The sequence below is a fragment of the Perca fluviatilis genome, chromosome 12 (genome assembly GCF_010015445.1).
Source record: "Perca fluviatilis chromosome 12, GENO_Pfluv_1.0, whole genome shotgun sequence".
Taxonomy (NCBI): domain Eukaryota; kingdom Metazoa; phylum Chordata; class Actinopteri; order Perciformes; family Percidae; genus Perca; species Perca fluviatilis.
This window is the reverse complement of record NC_053123.1, coordinates 488,040-503,211: the sequence shown is the minus strand read 5'-3', so window position 1 is coordinate 503,211 and position 15,172 is coordinate 488,040. Positions and strand designations below refer to the sequence as shown.

Below are 15,172 nucleotides of genomic sequence, written 5' to 3'. Positions count from 1 at the left end.
GTTGACCTTCCATTCAACTGTTGCCGAATATAAACAAATGTAAGTAAGCCTTATCTCAAATGGTACAAATGGACCGTACCAAATGTTTTCGACAGTTTATTCTCACCTGCCAGCTGACCTTTTTAAAAGACTAAGAACAGGTCAGCGTTGTAATGCAAACACATGAAGAGAAAGTAGAAGGATGTCCTCTGTGTCCTACAGTTAAGTCTGAAATGGGCCACCTGTTGGCAGAGCTGTTGTAAACTTAGCTGCTATTAATGTCACCATGAAAATAATGGATATCGGTCGTTTATTTAATAAAACCTCCATGCTGATGGGTTTTACACATTTTTAGGGACAGGAATTATTTTAAACATGAATTATTTCTCCATCAAGAAAAATTTATGTCTGGCCTTTTTAAGCCTAATGGTGCATGTACACAGTGGCGTTTTTTAATTTAGTTTTAATTTATCTTCGATGACCACTGGCAAGCAAAGAATACAGGCTACATACATCCTCCTAAAAACGCGATGGCTGCACCTGATTGGACGAACGCTTCACTGGATTCAACGTTATGCACATGAGGAGTGGGCAACGCCAAGCTTCTTAAAAGTCACCGCTACACTACCAGAATGCATTGCCCGGCTGCTTACATAGACAGTGAATGGAAAGTGTGGAAATGTGCTTACCACGTGGACATGTCCCATTAATCCATCTGTGTCTTATGTTCACAGGGATAGGAAAATATTGTGTATTCACTCATAGTGTTTCAAAACTTTCTTGTGCAGCGATAAAGCAGTGATGGTTCCTGTATGGGATTCTCACACCGCCTCAAACCATAGCTCAAAACACACCGACAAGGCTGATCGCCGGTTACGCAATTGGTAGTCTATGTCACTTCTGGGATACTCCAGGGCCACGCAAAATTACGCCAGATGTCCGTCCCCTTCCTCTTTCTTTGTGTTGGCGTTCTAACCTCCGGTGGATTTGTGAGGACTATGGTTAACTGCTCCTCAGATCTCTGCAGGGTAAATCCAGACAGCTAGCTAGACTATCTGTCCAATCGGAGTTTTCTGTTGCACGACTAAAACTTTTAACCGTATACATGTTCCACCATGCCAATAAACCATAGACAGTATGTAATGGACCAGTAGACCCCGTTGCTCTGGACGGAGACCAGTGAAGGATATTAGAAGCACTTTTCCGGTGATGGCCAGCTTTACTGCGCAGCCTCCAACTGACAGAGACAACGTAGATGTGACGTGAGCAACCTGTCTGAAAGTGTGAAGTCTTCTGGTAGCTGTGCCGAGAGAAATCTCAATCATTCCCAATCTTACAGAGACGGAGAGTGTGAATGCTAGTCAGTGGAATGCTAACGGGAGGTGATGGCTTTGTAGCATCAAAATGGCGACATAGGAGGTTCGAGTTCTGAAGCAAAGCTTACCCCCTTGCAATAAACCAGAGCATGTTTTTCTACCATCCCAAAATGGTCCTCCGCAGAGCTGTGGAGGAAGGTCTGGCAATTCGAGACTACATGATTTGCCACTGCAGCGTGACGTGAGGTTGTTTCTTCAAAAGTTGAGTCGGTCTCAACTTTTCACCGCAGGGCCGCTTCGTTTTTTTTTTTGCGTCCCCACCCTGCGGCAGAAACCCTCTCCGCAGCCTAAACACACTACCATTCAAAATGAATGGGACGACCTGTAGTTTTTCCACACCATCTGATGGCCGATGCAGGCCGTGTGAATGCGGCATCATCCTGTAAGACCACAGACACACTTAGCAGACTCAGTGGCAGTTTGATGGAGGCCAGGCCAGGTTCATCCATCCAGGAGATACTCCCCAGCCCTCCCGCCTGGGCCTGGAGACCAGTCTCCCCGGGGGTGGGGGGGGGGCCCTCACCTCATTCTGACCCCCAGCTGAGACGGCTTTAGATTGATGTGTGCACTGCCTCCCTCTCCCACACATTGTGTGCTGTTTTGGGTATTTCCTCTGCCTTTCCCCTTCTTTCCTTTAGAGAAAAAAAGCCTTGTTTACAAGTCATGGTGGGGGAGTGCTGAGCCTGTGCTGAGAATGCCGTCATAGGGCGATGAGGACGCTCTTTGTGTGAACTGGCAGCGTCTCCGTCAGCTGTGTCTCAGAGGTTAAAGGGCTCGCAGAAGACAGAGGAAAACAATGAGTTCCCGCCGTTTGAAGTGACTTGGCTTGATCGGTGCGTTCACACTTGTCAGAAACTGGCAAGCAAATGCTGTTCGAAACCCGAGAGAGTGAGATCAGTGATAAAGTCACACATGAACTGATACTGCAGTGTTGTTTTGATGAATGAGACTAGCAGTAAACACATAATAGTGACTAGAACTCAGCATTTCATGTATCCCTCAGTGTGGAGTAGAGCTGCAGCGATAATCAATCCCTCAATTCCCTCAATCGATTAGTCGATTGAGGGAATAATGTCTGAAAAGCAAAGGTGGCTCAATGTGTTTTGTTCACAAGCCTCTCTCTTCTCTCTCTCTCTCTCTCTCTCTCTCTCTGACAATTAAGCTACTACACCTTCCTATTTGTCAGCACCAGAGCTGGGAATAAATGGCCCTCCTTTCTAAGCTTCATTGACAGAGACAGGTTCAAATACATCAAAGCCAGACAAGATGCACGGAGCAAGAGGGAGACAACAATTAATCGATTAATCGATAACACAATCGGCAGATTAATCGGTAATGAAAATAATCCTTTGTTGAAGCCCCAAGTGTGCAGCACGACGGACACTCTCCAACCAGGACTAAAGTTTTATCTCGTTTTTCCTCGCATCCTCCTGAATTGAAATTACCACCGCCGCAACAATAACAATAAACCCACTGCATTAATTACCTGTGCTCTAAAGGGGCCAGGCGATAAATCAGAAGTCAGCACGGGAAGCGGATTACCCTGACACCTCATCAGTCTTTACAGAGAGGCCCACTACAAGGAGAGCCAAGCTACCTGTACGCTAACATCACACATGAAGGCTACACCCAGGGCCGCTAAACGCCTAACACTCCGGCCGCGTGATGCATGGCCGTCGTTAGGGAATGATCCCCAAGTGCTGCTGCTGCTGCTGCTGCTGCTGCTGCTGCTGGACACCACTGATTACACCACCACTTCCAAGATGGAAACCTTGAAACACCGATTTTTGTGTGTTTTTCTTTGACTATGGGTCTCAGTGGGCTGAGAATCGTAGCATTTTATGAACCACAGATATAAAATGGATTTTATTCTTCAGCCATGGGGAAATGCGTTGTTAGGGACACTTAGCTTGAAAAAAAACTGAACTTAGGGCTTAGTTGATGTTTTCATAAAGGTCTTAAAGATAATTCATAATGTCTTAAAAAGTCTTAAATTTGCTCCATGCTGATGGGTATAAACATTTTTGGGACAGGAATTATTTTAAACATGAATACTTTTTTTGGAGGTGCAAGCGTCTTACAAAAGCAAGAGACTCGTCTAGCCATGCAACTTCCCTTGGAACCTATGTTACTCTGAATGGATGTAATATCAGCCCGGGTGAGATAAGGTCTTGGTAGCATTCACTCTTTAGAACAATTAGGAGAGGTGGTGCAGCACCTTGTAGGCCAGGTGATGGATCATACTGGTGGTGGGTTCGTGGGGTTGACGCTGAGACTGAGGCGTGATTGGCTGAGGCCTGCGTGCAGATTTGACAGAGACGGATCGCAGAGGAGAGAGGCCAGCTGGGTCTGAGTGGGATCTGTAAACAGGGCGGGACAGGATCCGCGGCAGCTACACTGCGAGATGATACAACACATCTGGGCGGGGGGGATCAGGGCGTCATGGCAACGGGATATAAACACAGGTACAAGGCCCTACATAATAAACTACTGTTTTTTGGTCTCACAATCGCTCACAGCTCATCAGAAAACAATAAATGCAGACCTCACCACAAAAAGGCCTGCATATCACTTGGGTTTTTTATATAAGCAATGAATCAAATGTGTAGGGCAGCAACTAACAATTATTTTCATTGTTGATTAATCTGTGGATTATTTTCTTAATTAATGGATCAGTTGTTTGGTCTCTAAAATGTCACAAAATGGTGAAAAATGTGGATCAGTGTTTCACAAAGCCCAAGATGACGTTCTCAAATGTCTTGTTATGTCCACAACTCAAAGAAATTCAGTTTACTGTCACAGAGGAGAGAAGAAACCAGAAAATAGTCGCATTTAAGAAGCTGCAAACAGAGAATTTGTACTTCTTTTTTCATAAGAAAAACGACTCAAACCAATTAATCGATTATCAAAATAGTTGCAGATTAATTTAATAGTTGAAACCAAATTAATCTTTGCAGCTTTAAAAATGTGTACATCGAAAGATGTCGCTTGTAGTGCTGAACCCAGCTCTAAGATTCCCCTCAGCTGTAGAAAGCATTTTAACGTCTTTAAGCTTAAAGTTTTAAAGTTAAAGTGTTTTTCACACACACAAATATAACTACCTGCTCAGCACTAGACAGCAGACAGACAAAGTTAGTGACCACTTTGTGAACATAGTGGAGCATTAAGCAGCTAAAGAATCTGTTTCTCAAGAGTTGGTGGAGACCAAAACATGGCTACAAGGAGAGTGAATATTACACTTTTTTTTCATTAAGACGCCAGAAACACAACTCCAAATTAATGTTAGTGTTGATCCATGTCTGTTGGAAGCATATATAGGCAATTGTCAAATGTGTGGTCTTCAGCAAGTACCCAAAAAATGGATTTCTGCTGTTTTGATACTAGCGCTGATACTGTACCTGAGTTTTGGTACTTTACTTAATACATATATGCTCTTGTCAGAAACCGATTTCATTCATTTTATCCATCTAGCTGTAACGGAACTTTGCCTCAACAAAACAGTCACGATTGCTAATCATAGCATGCATTCGATGTCAGTTTTGAATACTATGTAATATGGACACATTTTGGTCTGTACTATAAGTGTTGAGGTTCAATACCCAGCCCTATCACAACTACTGACTAATGGAATTTTACAAGCTTCAAGCAGTGTGCTCTCTTTACAGTGCCGACTCCAAGCCTCTGGAACACAACTGTTAGTCTTCCCAGGGAGAGAGTGTTTGATGTGTACATCATAACATACACCAACTTTGCACGAGTTCACAGGGACTAATGAATTTCCGCTCAAAACATCTCGTGTCATTACAGAGATCATTGGCCTAATCCACTTACCTTCTGCCCAAAATCCCCCTATCAATATAAAAGGTATAATTTTACCCTCCCCGAGGGCTGTTAAAAGTAAAGAGCCACTCTGTTAAGACTTCCTTTCATGGATGGCAGTGGTTCCGTGCTCTCCTGTAAGCCTCTAATCCCTCTGTCGCCATCACTCGCCCATGTACTGCCCTAGAGGAAGCGACGTCTTGCAAACTAAACCTGCAGGTTTCATGTTGTGTGTGTAGTGCAGGATTCCGGGATTAGGCTAAACATACACTTTTTATTAACCTGGTGCATTTGCTGTTTGTGTGTTGTGTGTGTGTGTGTGTGTGTGTGTGTGTGTGTGTGTGTGTGTGTGTGTGTGTGTGTGTGTTTAAGAATTTTAAACCTAAAAAAAACAACATTTGTGCTTGTCTCAGTCACTGTTAATGGTTGCTTACTGAGAGTGAACTGCAGAACAAATCAGTATCTGTGTGTAATTGTATGTGTGTGTGTGTGTGTGTGTGTGTGTGTGTGTGTGTGTGTGTGTGTTTTTTTGTGTGTGTGTGTGTGTGTGTGTGTGTGTGTGTGCGTGCGCATGGGTACGTGTGTTCATGCGTGCGTGCGTGTGTGTGCACATGAGCACTTGTGTATAGCCGTTGGCACGATGCTATGTTGTTAGGGCCCAGGCCAACTTTTGCTCCTGGAATTTCCTGTCTGAATTGAGCACCCCCACCTCTTCTACTCCTCTGCTCTTCACTCTCTACTCTTTCTCTCTCTCTCTCTCTCTCTCTCTCTCTCTCTCTCTCTCTCTCTCTGTGCTTCCCTCTCTCTGTCTCTCTCTCTCACTGCCCCTTTCTCTCAAAGCACAACAAAGGCTTTTTTCCCCTCAAAATTATTCCTGGCCTGGCCTGGCCTCTCAGGGCGTTATTATTATCGTTGAGTACTTCCTCGAAGACATGAGCCCACTCTGCTCTCCACTTCAGCATGGACCTGATCTGGGGCTTCATTTGGACATAATGAGAGAGTGCTTTTCCTTCTTTTGTCTCTGAGTCATGAGACTCAGAGACAAAGAGAGAGTGTTAACATCGAACACCTGGCTTTGTCTTTAGTGAGACATCAAACCTGGGCTTTAAGATGCAAACTAAAAAGGGGAAGATGTGGCAGGATGTTTGGCACGTCTGGAGCCTCATTATGGGGGCTAGGGGGCAAAGACTTGTTCAGTCTCGGAGAAGATAGTGGCTAAAACAACGACCACCAGTTAACGGTTCCTGTGGGCTAGATTTGATTTATGATACAAGATTATACCAGCACAAAAACCCCTCAGTGCACTGTGCATGGTGCACTTAACTGCATTTTGAGCCCTTGCCATGTTTTACAAAATTAGCACTAAGGCTGTCCTCGATTAGTTGACTAACACTGATACGATTTTGTCGACTAATCGATTTGTTGATGGAATCGGCAGTTCTTTAAAACTGACCACAAAGAATTGTGCAAAAGCATCACTTTAAATCCTGTTTTTACCACATATGTGCTTATGTTTCAGAGAAATAAGTCATTCAGAATGAAAAAAAGACTAGAAAATGACTAATAAGTCAACTAAGACCAAAACGACCGATTGGTCGACCATGCCAGTTCTGGCATCCGGTTGTTGGCGAACTCATTCAGGCCTCCTGTTTCCACTTTGTCGCACGCCACTGAAAAAAAAAGAGCTGTGCGCGACCTCGGCTCGCGCGCCATAAATCGGACATAAAATATACATATTACATAATTTTGACGTCACGATGTCGCGCGCCACCTTGGATGCGTCTAGTATATAACGGCTTTAAGCGGGGGCAGCCCTAATTATCCCAGTTAGTAATATTTTACATGATTACCTATCTAAGTTAATGACCTTTAATGACCTGAAAGTGAAGCACCATTGTTAAGATGTTAAACATTTCGTAAGCAGTTGTTCAGATCTGAAATAGCACTGCCTCCAAAAGGGCTACATCAGTGAGGGTGTGTGGTTTTAGGTACCGGAGAGACGATTGAGCAGTAGATGCATAACTTTGGAGACTTATTAGATGCCAAAACACTGCACAGTGGTTCACAGTACTACAGATAGGATTTTTCAACTCATCAACGAATCAGAACCGGATTTAATGAGTAAGTAACACTTACAAGGAACTTGCCTTGGTGGTTGGTGCATACATACACATTAAAGAGAAATAAACAGGGCTCCTGGCTAGTTCACCTTGTAGATCATGCGCCAATATATAGAGGCTCGGTCCTTGACGCAGCAGCCACAGGTTCAGTTAATAATAATAAAATAAAAGAATCTTAAAAAAAGAGAAATAAACAAAACATGTTAGACACGATAACCTAAATAAATGCAGTACCAGTCATGCTTTCTCATTCACTTGAATGGGATAGCATGTGTCCAAACGTTTGACTGGTACTGTGTGAACAATATAAGTGTTAACAGTAAGAGAACAAGGCTGTATGAAACTCTGCAAACCTATCACTGTGATCATTTGATCCTCCCTCTCAATGTCGTGGTAAAAGTTGATAAAAAAAAAAGGTTGTGCTAATGTTGGGCTGAAGAGTCGTCAGCACTGCTCTGGATCTACAGTATGAGGCCCAGGGTGGAGTAACCCTGCATGCCAACACACCCAAAGGGGACAGACGGCCCGGCCAGTATATGAAGAAACTGAGCCATGTACCTGTCTGTAGCTGTCCCTGCAGTCCAGGAAACAATACAGTTGTCTGGGTGATGGAAGGGCCTGTTCAGCCCTTATCGCCCCCACTTTCATCAGCCCCAAGCTTGGAGCGGACTGGACTTTTTTTTCTGAATGGGAATTCAAACAAAAATCATTAGTAATCTATGACTTTTTAATATGAATAAACTGTTATTCTCAATCCAGCAGTTTTCATTGATGCTTTTACATCTGCTACTCTGAGGCTACATCTACACTAAAAAAACGGAAATCTTTTGCCACGTTTACGGCGATTCTGAGCCCCTAAAACAAAGACATTTGGAAACACTGTTGTCCCCATTTTGGTTTGAAAACAAACTGAGACCTTCGGAAACGAGGACACACATCAGTCGGTCTTATTGGTTAGGTAGCTTACATACCTTTCAGTTCCACCTCATCCTCGCTCCAAGCTAATAAATCCCTGCTCTTACTATACTCCATTGTTGTTTTTTTCTCTAAAGTATGTTCTGTATTTTCAACTTATACATCTTATACATCAGCTTCCTGTTTACACCGGCACGCACATGCCCAGTGTATGTGAATGGTCATGTGATGTGCGTTGTCAGACGTGTTAATATGGATGGAGATTAGTTCTGCTACTGGAGCCAAAACTCTTGTGTGGATCGTTTTGGTCTCAAAACGCAACGTAGTAGTGTAGATGTAGCCTAAATATGTGATATTAGGCAGGTGTCTGGAAGGCCATACAGTAATATAAACTACCCCATCTGAAAATAGATTGAATGGCGCTACCTGTTGAAAACTTTACCAGAAGAAAATACATCCCAACACAAGTGCAATGCAAAGTAATGAATTAAAGAAAAAAAGAATAGGGTCCTGCAGTTTGACGGTTTAATTGATCAACTTTCCAATACGTCAAAGAAGCTACTGTGCTGGCCTGACTTCCAGCACAACCTTGCTGTCTTTGTCTTAGTCTAGTCTCCTTGTCCCGTGCCCCCACATCCACCGCAGAGATTGCGGCAGCGCACAAAGCCACGGGCCCCCTCACAGACAACCCCCAACTTCTGGCTCCACTTGTGAAACAAAGCTCAAACTCCTTTTCCCAGCTCTCACTCCCTCTCACTCATTTACTGGGTGCCTCTTTTGGCTTTGTAACACACAAGTTAACTCGGAATTGGCCGCCTGTCTCACACACAAAAGCAAGGGAGGGTCACTGGCCGAGATCCAGCGGCATAGATCTTGATAGAAACACAGAGCCCGTGGCCTTCTGCGCTCCAAGACGAGAGGAGACAAGGACCGAGGGGCACCGCGCCGATTTTTACAACTCACTTTGGCTTCACAGGCAAGTTTCACTATGGGGGTGCAGTAGTACATTTTGAGTTTGAGACTTGTTTTACCTGCGGACATCTGGTGATTTCATTAATTTTATTGCTGTGCAAATCTGTCATGTCATGTAATTTCTGAAGCAGAAAGTCCTGCACAAATGGCATGTTTTATAGATATAACTCCTCTGTTAATTAGAGCAGCAACAATTAGTCCACTAATCACCAATAATAATCACCAACTATTTTGATATAATTTGGAATCATTAAAGTTTTCAGCATCTCAAATACTGTATAGTCATTTCCTGCTCTTTTCTGTTTTATATCATATTGCACTAAATATCTTTGGGTTTTGGACTGACAAAGCAAGACATTTAAAGACATCACTGGGATAGGCATTTTTCTCTATTTTCTGACATTTTATATTTGATTTGATTTATCGAATAATCAAGAAAAATAATGGGCATATTAATCAATAATGAAAATAATTGTTAGTTGCAGCTTAGTCTCACTTTGCCAGACCATCCACACGCTGCAGAGCGGAGGAGGGTCTGGCTAGTCCACACAGCATTCCAGGATGGAAGAAAAACGTGCTCTGGTTTATTGGTATTTCTTTAAACCAGTCACAATCGTCTTGAGCGGGACGGAGTCGCTCTAAAATAGTTGTGCGAGAGAAAACTCCGATAGGACAGATAGTCTAGCTAGCTGTCTGGATTTACCCTGCAGAGATCTGAGGAGCAGTTAACCATAGTCCTCACAAATACACCAGAGTTTAGAAAAGCAACACAAAGGAAGCGGACATCGGCGAAAATAAATGCATCCGGCAGATTTTCCTGCAGCACCGGAGCAATCCCGTTAGTGGAACGTCAAGGATATAGACTAGTTGCAGCCCTTCTGGCAATACTAATCATGTACTATAAGCTGAACTTTAAAAATCTGGTTTTCAGGACAGTTTTGACTACTTTGGCACAACTTTGATAATTTGCTTCACAAAAACAGGAATTAACCAAATTTTGGTATAATTCTAAATGTCAGTGTTTTCGAAGGGAAAACAATCATTGTAGGGTAATGCTTGTTCTTAAACAAATTCCACAGCAGTCAAATGGTTCCCAACCCAGGGCTGCCCTCAGGGAAACTCTAGCAGCTCTAGCAGTCTGTGTGTAGTCCCATCAGAGTTAACTAAGAACAAGACGCTCCAACGGCAGGATGATTGCCTTAGTCACAATAACAAAAGGCTCAATCAGGGTAAAGCAACAGTAATGTCTGTCTTTTGTGATTGGCATCCCCTAAAAACAACATTAAGCGTTGTGTCATGGCCCAAAGGCACAGGGTCCTGTTACACCTTGTCTTCACAGCGCTGTCTGCAGCATGTAAGGAACCCTGAGGCAAAATGACTTTGAAAAGAGAAGCTATTATATTGACAAAAACTGGGCTTTTAATGCAAAATTCCATGTATCCAAAAATCATTAAAACAGCAAGCAGATGAAGAAATACTTTAATCAATGACAGAGAACAAGGCATTTATTTTTTTAAGATTTATTTATTTGATTAGGACACATTATTTAACATTTCTGTAAATGCGCCAGTGTTAGCCAGACGATTCATTTTCAACGGTAGTCCTAGTTACCTGCCATGCATGTTTTTTGTTTTTGTTTTGTTTTTATCTTTATTCGACAGGGTATTAAAGGTGCTGTAGGTAGGATTGTAAAGATCCAGGACTTAGCCAACTTCTCAGTCCCTCCCTCCTTCCTGCTAAGCCCAACTCCTAAGCCCCTCCCCCCACAAGACAGAATGAATGCGTGTGCATGAGCAGTGATTGACACCCAATTAGACACCAACCCCTGGCCCTGATTGGTGCATCTGAACAGTGAGGTGGATTTTTGCAAATCGCACTACAGGCTGTAGGTGGTGCCAGAGGAGCCAGATTTATTTTTACCTGCTTCATGTAGTTCTACTCGAACATAGGGTCAGTTTCAGCAAATATGACAGAAAGTTAGTTTTATAAGTCTTACCTACTGCACCTTTAATAAAAATATCTGTAAATGTGCCAGAATTAGCAAAAAATCTAGTTTTCATCTGCAGTCCCTGGCCAGATGTTAAAATAGGCTCCCTATAAAGCAATGATAGGTATCCTAACATGAGCATAACATTAAATACAAATATATATAAATACATGTGCACTAGATAAAATCCCATTACATTATTGTCTTTATGGTGGGAGAAACTGGAGCACCCGGAGGAAACCCACGCAAACACGGGGAGAACATGTAAACTCCACATAGAAAGGCCCGGGACGGACCGGGGATCAAACTCTGCAGTGCCAACTTGCTGTGAGGCAGAAGTGCTAACCACTGAGCCACGTGCCGCCCATTTGGACAGAACTTATATTACAGAGGTCTTTAGATCTAATTTCTCTTTTGTCCAGTAACATCAACTCAAAACGTCCTCCATATTTACCTGCTGTCTTGATAAAATCAGTATAATGTACACTCTACACGACAAATACTCATACTCACCCCTACTGTTCTGAACATATATTTTCAACAGTATTAAAACAAAAAATTCACGGACTAAATCCAGTCACTTCCACGTTTCTGTTTTTCCACCCAATCTGTTAAAATACCACCATTGAAACACAGCCCTTTCTGCATAGATGTTTCACATTAAAAGCCCTCCAGTGTGCATTTTAATGGATTCCTCTCCTGGCAGACTTTATGTGAAAAGTTTGCAAAAGAAGTGTCAGGACAGTAGCTTAACAGCAATCAAGTAAAAAAAAGTGAAATTGATCAAAATCATAATGAATGAAACTGGTATGTCTGTAACAAAGTATGGCATGACAGATGTACTGACTGATTTAGGGCTGGAGAAAAAAAGTACATTTTGCTGAATGTCTATTAATTCTGGCCGCTCCTTTGGACTTAAACTTCCTCAATATGTTTGCTCGTGGGACATTGGCATCACATTGGTGTCCCCTGTCAGCCAGTCCCAGTGGTCCTCTCAGGTAGAGATAATGATCTGCGCTCACTGAGCTCTGACCTTTAACCCCAGTGGTCTCTGCTCCCAGGGCATCCCAGCTTTACTGGACCGTACAGCCCAAGAATCCTAATGGCAACCAGGGATCAACCCAAGGGAGCGGCAGTGCACTATGCTCTCTGTCTCTGTCCCACCATAGTGCACACCCACCCACACACACACTCACACATTGGTATAAGAAGTATTCAGATCCTTTACTTAAGTAAAAGTACTAATACCACACTGTGAAAGTCCTGCATTGAAAATTGTAGTAAATATATCTAAGTATCATCAGGAAAATGTACTTAAAGTATTAAAAGTAAAAGTACTCAATGCAGAAAAATCCTCACATTGTAGAAAGTGTAAAGGATCCAAAGAGTTGTGTGTTTAATGGTCTAATCATTTCAGCCTTTCGTTACATTGTTGGGTAGTTTCATTTATTATAAAACATCATATTTTATAAACTACGTATGTTTGTGTTTAACTATCAACTAAAGCTTTCAGATTAATGTAGTGGAGAAAAAAGTACAATATCTCTCTGAAGCTACTTTCTTCCTTCCTATCTTTCAGTCAATGTGATCCGCATACGGGTAGGCTCTCTTTCCTGGCAGCGCATACACACGCACACACACACACACAACTGAATGTGTGCTCATGGGTTCAAAGTTATCCAGCATAGCTGTTTTTGGTTTGTTTTCCTGCATCAAACGTGAAACTTTACCATGAAACTGGAGAGAATTAGTAGGCTTTTGTCTATGATTAGAGCTCTCCTCCTCCTTCAATCAAGACAATAATGTCTCCTACTCAGCCGCTCTAATCACAGTAATTAATGAAGATCGTCTGTGTTGTCCTAATGAGACTTCCCTCGAGCCATCAGACCATTTATGGCAGGAAACGGTGGATTCGTGCATTCTTTGTCTGACACATAAAAACACATTCATTGTTGTGTAAACCCTGCTTTGGTCTCATTGGATGGAGAGGGCCTTTAATGAACATACAGTTCTCGGGGCAAAAGGTTTCAATTACTGGTGGATTACAGGAACAGTAAAATGGTACAGTTGCATCTCATGCTGCGCTGCAGGCATTAGTCAGGAACTGTAGTTCACCCTTAATGTTAGTTTGTCTTGTGCCTTGTTTCAGAAAATACTCATCATTCACTGTTTTTTGTTGATTTGTATTTGAGACCTTTTTTCTCTCTTCTGTGCACTTACAGGGGCCCACCACCTCTTCCCCACCTTCCACACGCCCATCCCAATCGACATGAGACACCACGAGGGGCGGTACCATTATGAGCCACACCCACTCCACGCCATGCATGGGTAAGTCTCATTAGATGACACAAATAATCATGGTGACATTCACAGTATATCTTCCCTAATAAACCAAACCAAACTGTGCAACCAAACATTCAAATCCACCAAAGTTCATTTAAAATTCTAGTGGAGATTCCAAAGTTTAGATAGATCACTAAAAACGTAGTTTATTTCACTAATTAGACATGTTAACACAACCTAACGAAACATAAGCTTAATGGTGGGGTGTGTCAGTGTAGAAGACATCAGTCGTGTTGGCAGCGTGTGGATGGGGGAATGTATGGCGTGATGTGTGTGGTGCAGCAAACCAAACAAAGGACAAAATGTTGAGCTGGATGCAGTAGGCCCAGCTGAGAGAGAATGAGTTTACAGTTTACAGTTTACAGGTTAATGAAAAAAAAAAAAAAAAAACCAAGCAAATTCATATCATAGCAGTGAGCCACGTTTAAAAAAAAAAATGTTTGGAACATCAATGACTTCATCAGTAAAATGAACACATCGTATGAATCATTCATACTGGTCTGTGACTGCATTTGACCAAATAATTCCAACCAACAAAGGAGTCATAAGTCTCTTGCATTGCCAGCCCTATCTCCACAGCAGTGTGGAATATGGTCTGGCTACAACCACACATACAGTACATTCAAGGAGAGGAGAAATAAACGGGAGGATAATAATGTCTGAAAAGCAAAAGGTGGCTCAATGTGACAGGTCAGTTATCACTTTTAATTGCTTTCTCTCTCTCCGAGAATTGCGCTACTACTCCTTCCTATTTGTCAGCACCAGAGCTGGGAATAAACTGCCCTTCTTTCTGAGCTTCATTGACGGAGACAAGTTCAAATACATCAAAGCCAGACAAGATGCACGGAGCAAGAGGGAGACCGAGATGAAGAGAGACAAGCCACATTAGCACTCCTACAATTTCATGTGCTGGGACTTGTAGTAGTCTCTAGATCAGCTCTGCTGAGAGTTAGACAGTGTTGGAAGAAGTACATAGATATTTTTATATAATAGTAAAATCCTTGTGAAAAACTTTATTATTTGCTGTAGAAATCTCACTCAGTCACACATTTATGTATCTCATTTCTAAAACATGAACTCCCAGCATATTGTTGAGGATAAATATGCTGCCAGTCCAGCCCTGCGCTTGGATTTTAAACTTGTTTTCTAACCTGACCTACAAAGAAACACTAATTTATTTTCCGACTTTATTACCATAAAAGTCTGGCCTTCCCTAACGTTGCCAGGCCTTCTTATGCTTATCTAAAATATTGGAATCCAGGAAGGGAACCCGGGAGTAAGATCAATAGAGGTTTTGTGAGAACTGTGCGCTTACATTTAAATTCAGCAAGATCAGGTGATACACAGCGCAGGCAGAGCTATTCATCACCTGCAAAGCGAGGGGAAAGGAGGGGGAACAACCCGCTTTTTGTTTTGATTAATGTGACGGGACTCTGACAGAGTGCTCCCACTAATTCATCAAGACCTTGATCTAGCTGTCTTTTCCCCAGCATGCGCCAAATTCACCTAATTACGGCGGGTTGTCGCGGCGAAATGGAGCAGGGTGTCGGCGCAGGGGCACTCGGTGGCGGCGTTCTGTCAGTGGCTGCATGCTGGGTGTCAGGGTTGTACTTCCTGCCTGAAGGATGACGCTTACTCCGTATGGAGCGCCCTTCGTCACT

At 42.8% G+C, this 15,172-nt stretch overlaps 1 protein-coding gene across 1 annotated transcript in view; it reads left to right on the top strand.

Moving 5' to 3' along the window:
- Positions 1–15,172, top strand: part of gli2a (GLI family zinc finger 2a) — a 106,964-nt gene that overhangs the window by 47,765 nt on the left and 44,027 nt on the right. The window contains exon 3 of the mRNA XM_039818625.1: positions 13,391–13,496. Coding sequence (XP_039674559.1) covers positions 13,391–13,496 — 106 coding nt within the window. The remainder of the gene's footprint in view (positions 1–13,390; positions 13,497–15,172) is intronic.